Source organism: Tachyglossus aculeatus, chromosome X1, assembly GCF_015852505.1.
Source record: "Tachyglossus aculeatus isolate mTacAcu1 chromosome X1, mTacAcu1.pri, whole genome shotgun sequence".
In the NCBI taxonomy this organism is placed as follows: domain Eukaryota; kingdom Metazoa; phylum Chordata; class Mammalia; order Monotremata; family Tachyglossidae; genus Tachyglossus; species Tachyglossus aculeatus.
Genome location: NC_052101.1, coordinates 78,842,319 through 78,862,527, shown reverse-complemented (window position 1 = coordinate 78,862,527; position 20,209 = coordinate 78,842,319). Strand labels below are relative to the sequence as shown.

The 20,209-nt window shown below is 40.0% G+C and overlaps 1 protein-coding gene across 1 annotated transcript in view; it reads left to right on the top strand.

The window, feature by feature from the left end:
* CACNA1D (calcium voltage-gated channel subunit alpha1 D) overlaps window positions 1–20,209 on the top strand; it is a 430,516-nt gene that overhangs the window by 336,542 nt on the left and 73,765 nt on the right. The window contains exons 12-21 of the mRNA XM_038740776.1: window positions 1,346–1,506; window positions 2,059–2,284; window positions 2,428–2,635; window positions 3,729–3,849; window positions 7,199–7,313; window positions 7,963–8,032; window positions 8,600–8,666; window positions 10,722–10,866; window positions 14,052–14,181; window positions 17,935–17,994. Of these exons, the coding sequence (XP_038596704.1) occupies window positions 1,346–1,506; window positions 2,059–2,284; window positions 2,428–2,635; window positions 3,729–3,849; window positions 7,199–7,313; window positions 7,963–8,032; window positions 8,600–8,666; window positions 10,722–10,866; window positions 14,052–14,181; window positions 17,935–17,994 (1,303 nt within the window). The remainder of the gene's footprint in view (window positions 1–1,345; window positions 1,507–2,058; window positions 2,285–2,427; window positions 2,636–3,728; window positions 3,850–7,198; window positions 7,314–7,962; window positions 8,033–8,599; window positions 8,667–10,721; window positions 10,867–14,051; window positions 14,182–17,934; window positions 17,995–20,209) is intronic.

Here is a 20,209-nt window from a genome sequence, read left to right as displayed (position 1 = left end):
CTCCCCCTTCTAGACTGTGAGCCCGCTGTTGGGTAGTGACTGTCTCTATATGTTGCAAACTTGTACTTCCCAAGCGCTTAGTACAGTGCTCTGCACACAGTAAGCGCTCAATAAATACAATTGAATGAATGAATGAATGACTCCCAACTGGAATGCTTTAGAGCAGCAGGAGAGAGAGCGGTTTTAAAAGCAGAAACTCTGCCTCCTTACTCTGATTTCCAATGGCTGCTGGTATCTCCGACACTTTCCCTGAAACTCGTTGTCCGTTGTGCCCCTCCCAGAGAGGGGCATGCGCTGCACAATTTTTGCCCTGCAGTTGCCTCTCTAAACACCATAGGGATGTTGGGAGGAGAAAGTGATATAATATATGAAGTCATATATATATATATAAATATATATATATATATAATATAAAGTCATTCCTCAGAATGACTTCTTGCACTACTGTTTGAATACAGTTTTCAGTATAGCATCACAGCTCCTTTTTGAGCAGTTTTGATTGCAGAGCATTAATACACCATACAACTCATTCCAAATTTAGACCTACCAAGCACGCTACGCCAGGTGTTAAGCATACTGATGCCGGAGCGGGCAACACTGTTATGCCAGCTGTTTTTCTGTGTTTGCTGTTCTTGAATGCCACAGCACGGGTAGAGCTCATGATGCCTTGAAAAAATTGGTCTCCATGTGATTTTGAAGCACATTCATGGTAAATCTGACTGAATGAGATATTATTTTCCATAATTCCAAACAGGAGCTTTAAGTGGGTGGGGGAAACTCACTTCTTGACTGTTTAGCTGAACTTATTTTATTTTTACGAAAGCACGATTCAATGTTGGCTCTGCTCACAAAGGTGTATTTGAGCATCACTAATTACAAAGGGTATTTGATGACTCAGCTGTAAAATTCATGTCCTATGAGTAGTGACAGCTCAGCTAGGATTAGAGAGACAGAGAGAGGAATTAAACAGAATTGAAAGTTACTTTATTTAGCCACATCTTTTTAAATGTGCTGCTTCCTAATGAACTCTGCTGTAATGATTCAGAATTTCGAGTCCATATATACACTGTGGTGAGTGTGTTTGAGCAAGATGGTTCCTATACATTTGTATATATTGCCTACATACATTCGTACATATTCATGTGTATACAACTACAAAAAAAAAGCTAACATATTTTGATATGACTTTTAGACAACACAATCCCCATTTGTTTTGAATCTTGTGAAGTTTCTTCTGTCATCTTGCCATCCAGATTGTTGCAGCCAGTTTATTCCCAAGAAAGTTTGATTTCTGCTCTGGTGGTACATTTCCCCTCCCAGGCCTGACATTATTTCTTTATTTCAGTCGTCGCTGGCGTCGTTGGAACCGATTTAATCGAAGGAGATGTAGAGCTGCAGTAAAATCTGTCTCTTTTTACTGGCTGGTGATTGTCTTAGTGTTTCTCAACACATTAACTATATCCTCTGAGCATTACAATCAGCCTGATTGGCTGACACAGATCCAAGGTACAAGCAGAGATCATGTTACGTTTGTTCCAAAATATGAATATGTAAGAACTTGGCTTCAATTTAGATTTGTTACTTTTTGTCACTAAATATCAGAATGTTCCTATAAGTGCAAATGGAAAAGATGTAAGGAATGACCTAAATATCTGGAAGGTTTTCTCAGGAGTATATTCTACATGCAGAATCTGCAATATCAAGCATCCAGTTCTTGTGTCATTACACCATAAGCAAGATCAGACATGCCTTTAATAATGCTGTCCAAAATATCAGTGGATGGGGTAACTGACAGAAGAGTATGCTTTGAATATCTGCAGCAGAAATCCATTTGGGCTTTAGCTAGATCTTATGACTACAGTGTTATCCTTTAATTTGGGTAATGCATTATTTAGGCAGTGTCAGAGAACTGCACTTCTTTCAGCAATGATATCATAATTGTACAAGACATCTGCTCATGATGGGTAATGTGGAAGTGAAGTGGGAACTGAAAAAATTTGTTTTAAAAGATTGCATATCGTGAAGCTACCCATATCTCTGAACTGCTTGTTTTTCCAGATATAGCAAACAAAGTTCTGCTGGCCATGTTCACCTGTGAAATGTTAGTAAAGATGTACAGCTTGGGACTCCAGGCATATTTTGTCTCACTTTTTAATCGCTTTGATTGCTTCGTGGTGTGTGGCGGCATCACTGAAACAATATTGGTGGAATTGGAAATTATGTCGCCCCTCGGCATCTCTGTATTTCGGTGCGTGCGACTGCTGAGGATTTTTAAAGTTACCAGGTAAGATGCAGCACTGCATTCTCTTCCTACAATTTTTTTTCTCAGTATTTAAAGTGGTAATCAGCAACATTCTCTTGGAATGTTTCATCCTGCACTGTTATTTTACAGTTTTTTTTTGTGTTCACACACATTTTAATTTATAGGCACTGGACATCCCTGAGCAACTTGGTAGCATCCTTGTTAAACTCAATGAAGTCCATTGCTTCACTGTTGCTTCTGCTTTTCCTCTTCATCATAATCTTCTCATTGCTTGGAATGCAACTGTTTGGCGGCAAATTTAATTTTGATGAAACTCAAACAAAGCGGAGCACCTTCGATAATTTCCCTCAAGCTCTTTTAACTGTATTTCAGGTAATTCCCCACCCCAACCTTCTTAAATGGCATATTATGAGCAACAGGAATGTGTAGTTGGTCTTGTCTCCTTAAAACTCATAATGAATGTTTCTTTTTTTCTGTTTTTAAAATTCTCAGTCTGTGCACTGAAGTCTGGTAATACTCTGGTAATTTGGTACCATTTGTTATCATTTGTTCCATATCTTATTTAACCAATCTACGTAATGTGGCTTTCATGTTCTCTCTTTTAGTTGTTTTTTTTTTTGTCTACCAGATATATTTTTTCAAACAATAAGTTGAGATGTTTTTCTATTTTAGTTTTGAGTAAGATATTTCTATAAATCCATGTTGACTCATCTAGTCAAGCTGTCTTAGTAGCTAGGTTCCAGGGCCACAGAGTCAATAAAATTACCTAGACAAATGAAATAGTGCAGCCTATCATTCTGAATGTATCATGAAGAATAGTTGTGCATTAAATGCCTGGTATTGTGTGTTTAACTCTCATTCAGGTGTAGATTCCTATGGGCTTCTGTTTATTCACTTATTTAAGCATCTGTGAGAGTACATCATCTCACTGGGTCTCAGATGGTTTGAAGAACTACTTAGCCAGTATCAGGAGAGGTGCTAGCGTTTGTTTGTACTGCAAACTTCTTTTGCTCTGTAGTATAGCCCCAGGCTCAATTCTATTGTTAGGCCTTCTAGAAGTGCCTGGACCAATCTACTACTAATAGCAAGTCCAGAAATGAACTTGTCACTCCATTCCACGTATAATTTGGTAATTGATTGAGTCCCCAGTTAGGATTCTGAGAAGGGGAAAAATTAATTTGAAGTTCTTAGTGAAAATAAGATTCAATGTTTAAGACATTTGTAAATTCATTCATTCATTTAGAATTCACCGGCAGACTCAAAGCATACAGGAACAGAAATAAACCAGTTTCCAAAAGACCTTGTTTTGGATCAAAATTGCTTGAAATGTGTGTAATAACTAATAAATGATGTAGCATGAAAACAAGTTAAATGTAGTTAGGTGAGAAAATGACAAAAACTCTAATGTGAATAGAACAAGTAGAGAGGTTGTTTTCTCTCAATGATAACCATTTTTGCTCCTTAGATTCTAACAGGAGAAGACTGGAATACTGTTATGTATGATGGGATTATGGCCTATGGGGGCCCATCCTCTTCAGGAATGATAGTCTGCATATACTTCATTATCCTCTTCATCTGTGGTAACTGTATCCTTCTAAGCTGTCAAGGAATAGATGAAGGCATTTTTATCTAGAGCAGTGCTTCTCAAACAAAATTTTGTTGAGCCTACATATTCAGCCACTGCAACATATTAGTATCCCAATAGTCTTCTTGAAATCTACCATTCCAGGGGCCATAGCACATATGTACTGCAGTGGGCTGGGGAAGTAAAAGGTGGGACAACAGAGAGGGGAATGAGGTGTTAGAAACAAGCAGAGACTACCAGGAAAACAGCACCTCCCCCTTCCTTTACCCCCCTACCCCTGTCCCCACTCCTTCCTCTTCTTACCCCCTGATTTCTCTCTTATCTCATGCCACTTGGACCCTCCATTATCCCCTCTTTATGCTCTCTTTATTTCCCTCTCTCCTCCTGTTCTCTTCACCCAGTGGCACTGTCTTGGGACCAAGTGTACAGGTGATACTGCTTATGGGCTCTTTTAAAGGTCACAGAGCACTTATACCTTTCTCTCACCCATCTCTTTTTTTCTTTCTCCCCTTTGTTGTCCTCCCAGGGTTGTAGCTGTTGCTGCGGCTGGTGCCAAATCACTTTTTCCTCCTCTACCACTCTCTCTCTCTGGGTTCTCTGTCCCTCGTGGCTCTAAGGCCAGTGTTTCTCCAGTGTAGTCCCCTTTGCTGGTGGCCATCCTTCAAAATGCTAATCTAGAACCCTAGCGAAATGGTTGAAATATCCCCTGCTGAAGCTGATTACTGTTTCTGGATAAGGGTGGCTTGATCTCCATCCTATTCATTTCATCATTAACTCTCATTCCATTTAATTGGGAAGACGATATAGAATTTGGCTATGTAGCACGAGAACCGTCTGGCTATGAATCAAGGAAGGATAACAACATTGAAATTTATAGAAAATGAGCAGAGCTTAGGAGAACTGTCAAACTGATAAGACTATTTAGAGTGGACAGGCAATTGCAATACCAGAGCTGTTTAGTTTTCAACCTCACTCTAATCGGAGAGCGACAACAATCTCTAAGACACTTTTAAGGCCACTTATCTTGGTTTACTGTCAACTCACATTGATGAAAACATCCAAAGCTAAATGACTCTCCTACAGGATCGGGGCAAGACCATCAGAATTTTAAGAGTTCTGTTGTGAGTTGTGACAGACCCGAGGCAGGATCCATTTAAGGATCCAGCTTTAGACAGTAGAAGGGTGGGATAAAACCCCTCAGTCAGAACGGCAATCGGAAGAGTTTTTCTGGGCTTTTCTGGCTGATGGTGGGAGTTTCTAGCACAGCCAGAAAAATGTCATGTGGCCACATGACTAACATGCATCACCAATCCAAAAAGGTCAGTTCTGAAGCATTGGAAGCTCTGGTGATTGCCTCCAGCCACCATCGCAGCCCACTGCTGCCTCTTGGGCCTGACCAAGAAGCAGCAGTGGCTCAGTAGGAAAGAGCCCGGGCTTTGGAGTCAGAGGTCATGGGTTCAAATCCCAGCTCCACCAATTGTCAGCTGTGTGACTTTGGGCAAGTCACTTAACTTCTCTGTGCCTCAGTTCCCTCATCTGTAAAATGGGGATGAAGACTGTGAGCCCTCTGTGGGACAACCTGATCACCTTGTAACCTCCCCAGTGCTTAGAACAGTGCTTTGCACATAGTAAGTGCTTAATAAATGCCATTATTATAAGCGCTTAGTACAGTGCTCTGCACATAGTAAGCGCTCAATAAATACGATTGATGATGACCAGGGAGACTCCCTGTTCCCGGTGGTGACTGAGACACACATGATTTGGGCACCAGTGGTAGCAGGATGAAGAGAAAGGGGAGTCGAGTCCCAGCCTGGCTCCTGCTGCTTGGAGGTCAGGTATACAGGGGCTCTGGCTTGGAGTGGTTCCCCAGCACCAGGAACCCGTGAGGAGGAGATCCCAGGAGCAGCAGCAGCAGGAGAAGTAGTGGCAGTGGCAAATTCCAAGTCAGGAGCTGAACTGGAGGGGGAGCTGCTGCCATGGTGGAGAAACACTGCAGGGAAAAAGGGGCTGGCCAGATCCTTTACTCAACCGTCCATGGTGAATCACGAGTGTCTCTGCTCCCCTGTCTGCCTGTCCCCTCTCTCTCTCTTTCTCTGCACCATTTTCCCTCTCTCAGTGTCTGTCTTCTTTACCTCTTCACCCCTTCCCTATCCCTGGCCCTCACCCCTGTTTGTCTTTTCCTTTCACTGCCTGCCTGACTCTTTATCTGCCTCCCTTTCCTAACCATTTCTCCCCCTTAATCTCAAACTGTTGTCCTTACACCCACTTAATCCCATCCTACTTTGCATTTCAGAAAATGTAGCTACTCTACTAACTAGAGGGGAGAGAGTTTATACCCAATAGGAAGAGCAGGGTTAAGGGTAGTGAGGGAAAAAAAAAATTTCCGGGGACTTCCCTGCAGGAAGATGTTTGTAATCTTGGGTTGAAATGTAATATCTTTTTTTGATATACCTCACTCCAAGTGATGTTTGGTTTTAGTTCCCTATAGTGAGGATTAGTCAGACTTTTATGACCTCTTGCTAAATCTGGGAAGTTTTTTTTTGTTTTTTTTGAACCTTGAGTTGGCCTTTCCTATCTCTCTGTCAACCCTTTCATTATAATGGGGTAATCCAGGATAATTCCTTGTGGAACTGGTAGGGAAAATAGGGCATTATTGGCAGAGGAAGGAGAAATTTTAAATTTCATTTCTTCTCATATTATCATTTGCAAACATGTTCTACCATATTTACTCACATAATTGACTTCACTGCAAAATTTCCCTATTCCAATTTTTAAGGAGAAATTAAAAGATTATTTTTGTAAGACGTGGCAGTGATGTGCACTGGGGTAGGAAGAAGAGAAGGGTCAGAATGTGCCAAAGCAGAGTCAGTCCTGCAACAGGGAGGGAGTTTCTTCAGTGAGATGCACAATGCAGGGCAAGGAGAGGGGTTAATTCATGGAGTGCCTATTCCATGCTACACTTGGGAGGGTGTAATAGACATAAGAGATGCAGTCTCAGATGTCCTCTGGCCTTTCCTCTTCCTTCCCCTCCTTCCCTCCTCCCTTCTTTCTTCCCTTTTTTCCCCTCCTGTTTCCCTTATTGGTGGACTTAATTTTTCTATGACCCATGTAATAACCCCACCCCTCTTTTGTGTTGCAAAAATTATGCAAATATGCACTATTCAAGTAAATGTTATATATGTTGACGATTCCCCATATTTTTGCAGAGTAAATGCTGTATTCATTATTAAGCATACAGGACTCTCAAATCTTTAGGAACATCTTCCATAATATTTGCATTGTCATTTTACCCTGAGCATAATATCTTACAAAATATGGAAGTGTGTGACCCTTAAAATTATTTGAATTAGACATTCTGCTAAATGTCTTCTTGGCTATTGCTGTGGACAATCTGGCTGATGCTGAAAGTTTGAATACTGCTCAGAAAGAAGAAGCAGAAGAAAAGGAAAGGAAGAAGATTGCCAGGTAATCTTAAAACTAAGTAACCAGTTTGCTTTATTGAATCCTTTATAACCATAGAGTGAACTTATGCAGTTCATCATAGAAAGAAAAGAATTGGGATACCCCAGTTAGCACACTTTATTTGCTATGAGAAGATAGGATGTTAAGCAAAACAGTGCTAAATGGAGCATGGTTACCCATAGGAAATAATATAAAGCACATTAATGCATTCCCTAGATCCAAAAAATGCTCAAACCAGTATGTAAAAACAGTGATTAAAAAACATAATAAACATAGTTATGTGATCAAATTAATATGCAAAAATGTATGTCCATTTACTGAAAGATCTGAAAGATCACTTTTGGAAAGGGGAACTTGAAAACCTTCATAGATAAAGAATTTATGCAGTTAATTTTGGCATAGAAAAATAAAGGTGCATTAAATCACATTTACTTCTGGATTGGAATTTCACAAAGATGATCAATGAGACGAGTCCATTGGGATTAACTAGAAAGTTCTGGGTATGTGTCTTGTCATTTTCTCCATAATATTGCTTCACTCAGACGTTTCAGTCCCCCAGCAGGGCATTTTTAATTAAGAATACTTATTAGGATTATTTTGCAGGTTGCATAATGCTTTTTCAATTCTGTCATTTTTATTTTGTTCTCTGCAGGAAAGAGAGTTTGGAAAACAAAAAAAGTGATAAATCAGAAGTCAACCAGTTGGCCAATAATGACAATAAGGTTCTTCCAAATATTACTTTCTGTTATACTTGAAAATTACTCTAGTCTTATTACCATTAGTGCACTGTTTTCATTATGACCATGTAATGCATGACATTACTCATACTGTGTGTAGGGCAGGTGTGAAATTTCAATTCTTTTAAGAAAACCGCATACCTAACAATACCTTTGTAGTGTAATATAGGAAGGTATTAATGCCTCCAGAGCAGGGTTTGAATGCAGTATTTATTTATTATTAACTTCAATCCCCAAAGAAATGAGCCCTCTGTGCATATGCTTTTCAGGGTGATGGGATGGAAGGCAGGAGGTGTAGCGGATTGCTCTACTGAACCTTGTTACCTTTCCCTTGCCCTAGATTTGAAGTCCTTAATAATTAGGTTCCAATTGAGCTTGACTGTTTTTCTACTTTTTTCCTTCACTCTTAGGTCAGTCACCAGTCTCTGGTCTGCCATATGGCTCCGCATTCCATTTATAGATTCTTTGATTCCCCGGTTTGATTTTGTGAATGCTTCAGTATAACGTGAAGTTAATTTTCATCCTGAGATGTCCCTCTTGCCTTTGCCCCAGGTAACAGTTGATGACTATCGAGGAGAGGATGAAGACAAGGACCCCTATCCACCTTGTGATGTGCCAGGTAAAAGTGATGGGAGAAAATACACCCTGTTAGTATCTCCACTCTGAGCTGCAGGCCATTTAAAGTGACCAGCCTGATGATTCAGTTGCTAGGTTTCTGGATGTCGCAGGGGTTGGAACTTTTATTTTTTAGACTTATGATCTGGTGATTGCAGGAAGCATATCACTTGACACTCTCTTGCAGGGGCAGTTTGATCCATTGGGCAGCCCTGGGCAGATGCAATCTGGATGTTGCTCTCTTCATTCTACTGGGACTGTGGCTACTGAGGTCTCCAATGACTTCCTTATGGCTAAACCTAACAGGCTTTACTCCGTCTAGATCCTCTTTTATCTCTCAGTTGCTTCTAGCTTTGACCATTCCCTTCTCCCAGAAACTTTCTCTGGCCTTAATTTTACTTTCAGAGTACTCTCCTCATTCTTTTCTGTCTCTCAGACTGCTCTTTTTCAGTCTCCTTTGTGGGTACTTTGTGTCCCACTAGTCTCATTTCTGGATCCTCTTCTCTTCTCATTTGTTCTTCTCTTGGAGATTTCATTTTATTCACATGATTTCAGTCATTACCCCTATGAGGACACTTCCCAAATCTGTATCACCAGCCCCATTCTCAAACCTGCTTTACAATCTCCAAATTTCTCCTGCTTCTCAGACATCTCCACCTGAATGATCTTATTGGAACCCTGAACTCAGTATGTCTAAATCTAAACTCAGCTTCCCTTCTAAGTGCTCCCTTATTCCTAATTTTCCCAACATAGTCAACCTTCTCTTTCTCTTCTAACTCCTATTTTCAGTCAGCCTCTAATCCTGTTGGTTCTACCTCCATAACGTTTCACAGATCCATCCCTTCTTCCCCACCCTTATTGCCATCACCTTGGTTCCCCCCCACCTGCCAATTTCCTCTTGACTGGAATCCTTTAAGAGCCCCAAACTTCTACCCTCTTAAGTTTATTCCTACATACAGTTCCGTGTATCATTTGTGTCCAGTGCCTCAAACACTTCTAGTAGGTACACATTTCTCTTACATAAAGCAAAACTCCTAATATTTGACTTCAAGTCACTCCATCAGCTGCCCTCGTTACCCACCAACCCTCCCCTCCCAATGCACTCCAGCTCATAGTCTCTGCTTCCCTCAACCTAATCTTCTAAATCTGCCTGTTGACAACTTTTCCCCCTTTACTGAAATCCCTCCCCCTAGCTCCACCAATCCACATCCATCCACTTCTTCAAAGCTCTCCTTAAAAAGTCACCCCCTCCAAGCTGCATTTGCTGACTAATCTCCCACTTTCCCACACTCATCTACCATTTTTTTAGCATTTATGAGCATATTTGTTTGATTGCTTCAAACTCATACTCAAGTGTATTTTCTTACTCTCTCATCTATTGTATATTTAGCCATCTTTGTCCACTTGTTTCCCCCACTAGATTGTAAACTCTTAGGGAGTGAATGTTTACAAGTGCAGTGAGGTATAATCTACACACAGTAGATGCTCAATAGCTAATTTTGATAATGATGCATAGGTTTCTGGAGTGGGACTATTGGTGAATAACTCCATTCCATGAACATCTCATCTTCCCCTGGGCTTCTTTGCAGGAGTCCCACACTGTCAGACTTTTTCCCCAGTCTGGTAGCCCTTTAAACTTGGTCTACTTTGTACCAGCTTTGTCTCTTGAATCCTGCCCATTTTCCTCCCAGTCTGAAAGATAGACTGGAAGTCCACAGCGTTCATTTTCCTTTGTTCCTCTGGGACTCTCAATAGGGAAACAGTCCCTGAGGCAATTCACACTGAAGATGCAGTCAAAAATCCCCAGATCTCCAGTTTCAGGCATGGTCAAACCTTAGATTTGATGCCTGGGCTGCAAGGGTCTTGTCTCTTATCGTATGCATCCCTAATGGTTAAACAGGGAAATGAATAACATAATGAAACGGAAGATTTATTTGAATCTGGCTGGGTGCATATATTAAGTTTAAGTTGTATTTTACTAAGAAATACATTTTATACTACTTTGAACAAAAATGTAAGCTTTTTTATCTTAAGGTTTAAAAGGGTGTTTAATTTAAAGTAGGTGAAGAGGAGGAGGAAGAGGAAGATGAACCAGAGGTTCCAGCTGGCCCCCGTCCTCGAAGAATCTCTGAGTTGAATATGAAAGAGAAGATTGTCCCTATACCTGAAGGGAGTGCTTTCTTCATTTTAAGCAAAACCAATCCGTAAATACGCCCTTTCTACTGCATTTAATTTACTGCCTTACTTTTAACTTAGTGCCACATAGGAATCTACCACACTGAATAGTTTATTCTCTTTAAAGGTGCCCTGATTGAACAGATACCTTGTTTCTAAGTGTGCCATGAACTCTTCTTTCTGTCATGGTGTCCACTTTGGCTGACTTCCTCTAGGAGCCTGATTCGGTAGGACTAGCTACCCAGTGCTGTGCGTGGGAGTTTCACTTTTGGAAAAGTTGTTTACTGGGTTCACTGACAATCAGTGAAGGAGGAATGTGCTTTATGTTTTGAAAAAGTGGTGGATACCTACAAAAGTACTTTCACTCTGAGGAGATGAATTGACCAGTTTCCCCTAGTGACGCTGAGAGAATCATGGTAATATTATGCAATAATGATTTTAGGCTGCAACTCTTCAATTCCACTTTTTATTATTCTGTTTGAAATGACACTTCTCCTATTAAGAGGGAAAAGTATTTGCCTAAAGCACTGTTCTTAAAGATCTCACAAGAGAGAGAAGTTCATTTACCAAGAAGTTTCTAGGTTTTAAGTCACTTGGATCTGAATGAAATGTTAGGAGAATAAAGGTTACTAGAATTGCAGAAGTTTTTGGCTGCCATAGAAGAACTATCCACAGTTTATAAAGGTATTGCCCTGGGATAAAAAGGAAAGAAAGCAGGGGCTATTAGAAATTTTGAGAGATAATGAGAGTTTCAAGACTATAAAGAGTGGCAAGTCAGGTGAGCCAAAAAGAGTTTGACTAACACCTTGCAAGATAAGAGTAAAGGATTTTTTTGGATATATCAAAAGCTAAAAACTAACCAGGGAACCAATGGAACCATTTAACTACCCTGTTAAAAGAAATGAGCCCTCTGTGTATATGCTTTTTAGGGTGATGGGTTGGAAGGCAGGAGGTGTAATGGATTGCTCTACTGAACCTTGTTACATTTCCCTTGCCCTAGATTTGAAGTCCTTAATAATTAAGTTCCAATTGAGCCTGACTGTTTTTCTACTTTTTTCATGATTTTTGTAAGGGAATACCATGTCTAACTGATCTAGAGTTCTTTGAAGGGGGTCAGTAATCATGTGAGTAAAGGGGAACTGGTGTACATAATATATTTAGATTTTTTAATGGCCTTTGGTAAGGTTCCACACTAAACACTCTTGTAAAAAAAACTGAAAAGTGATGGAATTTTAAAAAAGTGTCATGGATAGAAAACAAAGGGTAGGACTAAATATCTGCTCTTCAAGATGGGGGAATGGGTTCTCCAGGAAATGATGCTTGAACCAGTTTGGTTTAGTATGATTTGAAAGAGGAAGTATTCTGTGAAATCTCCAAGTTTGTCATTGGCACTGATGAGGAATGAAGAAGCTGGAAAATTGCATCTGTGCTTCAGTGTCAGCATGTGGAAGATACTGCACATAGGGAAAAATTGAAATTGCAATGACATGGTCATCAGGTCATCATGGTGATCAGTTACCACACAGAAAAAGACCTCAGAGTCATTGCTTATTGTTCTTGTAAATTTTTGATTCAGTGTTTGGCGGTAGCCAAAAAGGCTAACCAGATGTTGGGCATCCACCAGAGAGAAGGTACAGAAGCAAGCAAAAAGTATTGCTTTGGTACTATATGAAACAATCAGCACTATTGCATGCAATTCTGGTCCGTGCCTTTTGGGAAGGACATAAACTAAAAAAGGTACAAACATGGACATTCAATTGGTTCTCCATGTGAAAACCTTCTGCATAAAGACAACCTGAATATGACAAGACCTCCAAGAAACTAAAAAAATAAAACCTGGAAGGGGAGATGACTGATATCTCCAAAATCACGAAGTGGGAGGACAGGGCTAGTGCAGAATTATTGTCCACAAGTCACCAATAATGGATTCAAAATACACAACAAGAGACACTGACCCAGTGAGTACTAAGCACATGACATGCATTACCACAGGCAATTGTGCAGACTGCAAACATCCACAGGTTCAGTAGGGGTTTGGACAAGCTGGCCATAATGGATTTCTAGAAGAAAAGGTTGGGATGTAAAGGGTAATGATAGGAATGTTAGATGATACAACGCTAACCATTAGGGTGTAAATCCATTGTGGCCAGCTTGTCCAAACCCCTACTGAACCTGTGGATGTTTGCAGTAATAATCATTATTTTATTATGGCATTTATTAAGTGCTTATTATATGCTAAACACCTAGGTTCATGCAAGGTTATTGGTTGGGAAACTGTCGCTGTCCCACCTGAGGCCTGCACTCTATCTTATCCCCATTTTGTAAATGAAGAAACAAGCCCAGAGAGGTTAGGTGACTTACCCATGGTCACACAGCAGACCAGTGGCAGAGCTGGGACTAGAAACTATGTCTCCTGACTCACAGATCAATGCTCTTTCCAGTAGGCTTTGCTGCCTCCCCAAATAGGTACGTTCCCCCAGGATACTGGCCCTGTGGTTTTAGAAATTTCACCTAATATTGGCTGTTTTCTCAGCTGTAGTTATACCTTCTAGTTGATTATTGTAGGGTTCCTGTGGAATTAGTTGTCCCAGAACTGAGGATGTGACTTTTGAATAAGGGGAAATACTTGCAGTTTCCCTTTCAAGTGAGCATCCCTGCCCCATCTGAAACCAACAATTACTACTAGTGATGCTCTAGAAGTGGGAAAATGACCCAGTCAAGTTAGGTGGCCTTTCTTAAATCATCCAGTCAATCAGTAGTAGATAGGAAATAGGTTTGATAGCAATGAACTGGTTGGGCTCTTAAGAAACTACTGGTCACTCTGCCCTGTCCCTTTCTGCACACACACACACACACACACACACACACACACACATATGCACGTGCACACACACTCACACTTTTTTAAGATGTCAAAGAGTGAGATCCAGGTGCAGAGAGGAACCGCTATCAGGTATAAGGAGAGTCTGCTATATTAGGAAGTAGAAGAGCAATAACTTTCCCCTAACGGTGCATGGCATACCTAGGCGCCAATTCCTTGGCTTTCCTGATTACTGATCCACGTCTCTACTCAGGACACAGCACTACCCTCCAGTCAGACGCTGCCATCAATTCAACAGAAACTTTGATAACACAGGTTTGAATGATTGCTAGCTTTAGTCCAGTTTTTGTTTGTTTGTTTTCCTGATGTTTTTCTGTGTTTTCTTTCCTTTAGAATTCGAGTGGGATGTCACAAGCTTATCAACCACCACATCTTTACCAACCTCATCCTTGTCTTCATCATGCTCAGCAGTGCCTCTCTTGCAGCTGAAGACCCAATTCGTAGTCATTCCTTTCGAAATACTGTAAGCCAAATCGTTTGCAGACTAATAGCTGAGTTATTCTGTACATTGTCATTCTCATTTGTTTTTCGCTGTTGTGGTTAGATTGTGCTGAATGAGAATCAATTTGATGTAGCAGCCAAATAGGATTAAAACAACTTGAATTATATGTGTATTTGCTAAATACCTGTGATTAATTAACCCTCTCCACATGGTTTGAAAATTTAAACTTTTTAAAATATTTTTAATGTTTAATTGTATTCTTGACTGGAAAATCATGAAAAGCCCAGAAGTAAACTTAAATGTGAAGTTTCATTTTTCTTAGTTATACTAATTCACAGTACTTTTGCTTATTCAGTGATCACGTTTAATTTCTGACCTTGCACTCACTTGTTCCATTTCTCACATATGAGCCTGCAAAGAATTTTAGAACCCTACTAAGGAGGCAGGTCCCTATACCTTTTCTTTGGACTCTGAGTTAATTCTAGGTTATCTAGGTCATGACCCAGCAAGGGCCTTTCTTCCTCCTCTTCTCTCCTGTCTCCTTTCCCTTTTGCTTGAGATACCTGAGGAGAAAGATTGCTGGGAAGCAAAGGAAGATCAGTGTCAGTTTTGGGGATGCTGAGGCAGGCAAGGTCAGATGATGAAGGGACTCAAGAAACTTGAGACTTGATGCTGAACCTGGGCAAAAAGTGTCAGTCACCTGATCTTCCTGGAAGGTACCCCAAGATCATGGAGTCCCAATTTCAGGAGTGAATTAGAACTATTTGGTTCATAAATTTATTTTGGGGTATGGGGTTAAGTGGATGACATGCTTATATATCTCAGATTACTTAGGTTATTGCATTCAAGGTTATAATACTCTTGTTTTACCTTGTCATTGTTTCTTAGTGGGTGGGAACATCAGCCTTCAGACTGTAAATTCATTGTGGGCAGGGAATGTGTCTGTTTATATTATTGTGTTGTACTCTCCCAAGTGCTTAGTACAGTGCCCTGCACACAGTAAGTGCTCAATAAATACAATTGAGGTTGAGTTAAAAAAAATTGTTCTGGCTTTATAAAGACCTGACGAGCAGGGAGCTTTCCATTGTGAGATTACAATAGTTTTGAATCTTATTACTGCTTTACTGGATTAAGAAAGTGCACTTCTCCGATCTCCAGTTACCTGAAACTAAGTTAGCTGGCAAAATTGGCTTAATTTGGATGACCAATCAAAATCTGGTATGTTTGAGATTTAAAAAAAAGAAACAAAGATATGCATTTTTTTTTTATTTGCACTATTCTTGGTCCCAGTGAGTTTAAATAATCAGCTTTCTAAGGTGCAAAGAATTTACTTCTTAGGAGCGTAATAGCTCTAAATGGGTGCAATATCATCAACAGACTGTGCTAAAGAATGGAAAATATTCCATTTCTCTGGTACAGTTTTCTATAGAGCCTTGAAAACACTTCGAAATGGATTGGGCTCAGCAGTCTTCAGGGGCCCCGAGATTTCTGTAAGATTTTTGTAAGATTTCTCCAATAATTCCAAAAATAGTCAATGACTGTTACTGAGGGATTAGACTTCCTAGTTTGGCTCATCTTGAACACCTGCATTAGCTTGCATGAGCATCAGTTTTCTAGGTTACTAATGAGATATTCTAGACAATTATAGCATCAATAGTCCATTAACTCATTAGTCCTTTGTGCTTGATTAGCTGTGCAAATTAGTGGATCCCTTGATGTTTTTCTAACAGCTGGCAGAAAAAAAAACACTAATAATGATTAAGTGCACTCATTCTTTGGAGTCAGTCGTATTTATTGAGTGCTTACTGTGTGCAGAGCACTGTACTAAGCACTAGGGAAAGTACAATATAACAATAAACAGACACGTTCCCTGACTATAACAAGCCCACAAGTTTAGAGAACTTGCCTGTTCAGTGTATCAACTGGGAGAGCAAGGGAAGATTTATCACTTTTCCCATTAAGTGAAATAGTTTCTTTTATTAAGTTGTCATTGTGATATGGTAGGCAAATCATGTTACAGGACTGTTGATTCAGCGGGAAATATTATTGAGTTAGGGAGTAGATGCTTCGAAGGTACCATCATTACTGGCATTTTTTGGAACAAATACCCATGTTACTTTTATGTCCACTGCTGATAGAATGCCTTATGCCCTTCCCAGCCACTGTTATTTTATGGTATTAATATTATAACATTACAAAAATTTAAGGAAATACATAGTGCTGTATTATTATTATTATTATTATATTAAGCACTTACTATGTTTAAAACACTGTTCTAAGTGCTGGGGAAGATACAAGTTAATCAGGTTGGACACAGTCCCAGGCCCATATGGGGCTTAGAGTTCAAGTAGGAGGGAGAACAGGTACCACATCCCCATTTTACAGTTGAGGAAACTGAGACACATAGACATTAAGTCACTTGCCCAAGGTCACACGGCAGCCAAGCGACAGAGCTGGAACTACAACCCAGGTCCTCTGACTCCCAGCCCCGGGCTCTTTCCAATAATAATAATAATAATAATAATAATAGTATTTGTTAAGCACTTACTATGTGCCAGGCACTGTACTAAGTTCTGGTTTGGACACAGTCTCAATCCCCATTTTACAGATGAGGGAACTGAGGCCCAGAGAATAATAATAATAATAGTGATGGTATTTGTTAAATGCTTACTATGTGGCAAGCACTGTTCTAAGCACTGGTTGTGGGGGATACAAGGTAATCAGGTTGTCCCATGTGGGGCTCACAGTCTTAATCCCCATTTTACAGGTGAGGTAACTGAGGCACCGAGAAGTGAAGTGACTTGTCCAAAGTCACACAGCTGACAAGTGTCAGAGCCAGGATTAGAACCTGTGACCTCTGACTCCCAAGCCCGGGCTCTTTCCACTGAGCTATGCTGCCTCTCTAGGCCATGCTGCTCCTTTAAGCACTTGGACACTCACCCCAGCCCCACATTACTTATGTAAATATTCTTATACTCTCTTTATGGCCCAGTAAAATAAGTCTGAGTGAGCCCTTAAGCCCAAGGTCTTAGTACAGTCCTCTGCACATAGTAGGCACTATCAATGAAAATAAGTGCATTCCACCTTGACCTCATACATGCACACAACATTTTCTTCCTGCATGGAATCTACTGTGCCAAATTTTCATTAATATTATACCAGGAGGGACTCAGATTGTGGTGATGACGTTCCCTAATTCTTCCAATATGCTATGTCCAAATCATTTAATATGAACACGTGTTATAGCAGAAATGACTCTAAGATAAAATCCAAGAGAAGAAGATAAGGTCTAGATAGATTTCATGGAACTAACTCATTCTTTTGTTTTGCTTTATAAACTTGGAATGGATCCCACTTTCAAAGAAATGTAAAAAGGCTTTGAAAAATCCTACATGTAATGTGCTGCAGGCTAATTTGCAGATGTTTTACTATGAGGAACAAAGCAGATTATTAGCAAGCAGCTTCTGATATGAATGAGAGCTGAAAATGGCACACAGTAGAAATGTTTCGGAAGGAAGGTATGTGGCTAAAGAAGTGGGCATTTTTTGTCATGTCCCATGGTTAGGGCACAAATTTAGCTGAATGAATTTGAAGTATTCCCACATATTTCCCATTCCAGAGTTAGGGTGGCAGAGCTGTCAAAACAGTCAGAGGCTCTATAGGTAGTTTCAGAGTGGATTTATAACTTCACTGGAGGAACATATGCATGTTAATTTAACTGTAAATATTACTTAGAGCTGGTTTGCTTACTGTGGCATATATTATACCTTACAGATTCTTGGTTACTTTGACTATGCTTTCACAGCCATCTTTACTGTTGAAATCCTGTTAAAGGTAATGGATTTTTAATCTCTCCTTGAACTTCAAAGCAGTTTTAACATGCAAATTTTTTGTTTACCGTCCAGATGCTAGGTTATGCAGATTATGTTTTCACTGGTACTTTTGTATTAGAGATTGTTTTGAAGATAACAGGTTTGCAGAGCAGTGTGTTTCAAGGGACCTCTCCTTGTGTGTCACCTGCTAAGGAAAGCCACTTGAACTGTATTTTTGCCTCCTGCACTCAAGATAAACCTTTTTAAAGGGTATTTTCTGTAAAAAGAGCTATTTTGTTTCATAATATCAATGAATTTTGCTCCTTTTTATACTTATTGTGTGTTAGCAGATGGTAGATAATTCACTGTGTGTGAGCTTTGTTTCACTTTGTTCTGATGCTAAAACCAAAAGAAAACATTTTTTCTTTTTACAGAGGAAGCATCTCATTTCTCTTTCTGGATTGTATTTACAGACACCGAAAATAGAAAATCACTTCTTGTGACAGTACCTGCAAGATACCTTGGAATTATTTATAGATTAAGATCCTTTGGGCTTACATTTGAATATACATCAAGAAATGGAAAATATGATTACTTAAATGTATCACCAGGGCATGAGTTAAGATTTGGCTTTGGTCATGTATAGTTTGTCTACTGATCGTGAGGGACACAATCTAGGTCTGCACAAAGATCAGCTTAGATGAACAGTAGTTTTGTGGTGAGGCGTTAGTCCCTCAAAGGAAAGGATTAATTTAAGCCTAGAGAAACACACTGTTGAAAACCATGTAAAAAAAACAAAAACAAAATTAACTCTTCAAAGCTCCATAGTGCATGTGGCCTTAGAGAAGTGTCTAGAAGCCATATATCCTCCCTTGGCCCAGGATGAGTTTACAGTAGTAAACTAATATGTGGTGATAATATATATAGTAATATATATATATATATATATATGTATATTGTGGTATTTGTCAAGTTGTACTAAGCACTGGGGTAGATACAAGGTCTCCAGATCCCATATTTGGCTCACAGCCTAAGTAGGAGGGAGAACAGGAATTGAATCCCCATTTTGCAGATGAGGGAATTGAGGCACAGAGAAGTTAAGTGACTTGTCCAAGGTCAAACAGCAGACAAGTGGCAGAGCCGGGATTAGAACCCAGGTCCTCCAACTCCCAGGCCCAGGCTCTTTCCAATAGGCCTCACTGCTTTCCGTATGTAGCAAGAAGTGTGTCTAGCCTTTTGAAAATAAGTGCAGAAACTATACATTTCTGGTTAAACGAGCTTCAACTCTTTTTTTATCAGTTGGGCTCCTTTGCATGTATTTCTTTTGGAGTATATTCTTATTCTCATTATATATTAAATAACTCGGGTTGTTTACAAGATTATCTACATTTATTAGAATTTTTTTAAGTTGCAGTTTTGATACAATCACCCCAACCTCATTGTAATGTAATACTTTGGATGGGTCCTACTAAACTGGTTTAGTTAAAAAAGTGTTTTCAGGTCACAGTTATCGCCTTAGCTTGGGTCCTGTAGCTAATTTCTCATTTTCATTAGGGGCTAAGATGACAGGAGATGAAAGATGAAATAGAGCCAACTGACTTCCCAATGGTCAACTGCCATGGTCCTATCTCTGGTGAAAAAGTATTTCATAAACCTGCAGGGCTTGGTTGAACTTTTTCCCAATCGGTTTTATTTTTTCTGTTCGGAAAATGTCAGTGCCTTTGCTCTTCCTCAGAAACCTCTCCTTGTTGACTGGCTCTGAGCTTTTTCTGAACTTTCCCTTTTTGGTTTTGTAGATGGGGACAGTTATTCTGGTGGTCACCCCTGGTGTCTGGATCATGTTTAACTTAGAGATCTTTTGTACTGGATTATTTTTCAGCCAAGTTCATGCAATAGGAACAGCCCTAGGACATTTGATAATGCAGTCATGAAGATTTGTACATGTGTGTACATTTGTACCCCTCTCGTATAGTAAGAACAGAAGGAAATCTATGCTGTGGATGCTATGAAGATTTTGGTTGGTTATTAGAAATTTCTGTGCACAGGGCCAGAGTTTCCAACCAATCCACATCCATCCCATTGGCTCCTCCCAGTGTGTGGTAGTAGGGCCTGGGGAAGAACCAGCTCTGAGAAACTTTGTGGAGGAGGAATCAGGAAGGCCATAAAGAAACCTGGCCATGCTTAGCTGGGCGAGTCTGGTGAGCCAGAGCAGTGTGACTGGAGGAAGCCCTAGAGGG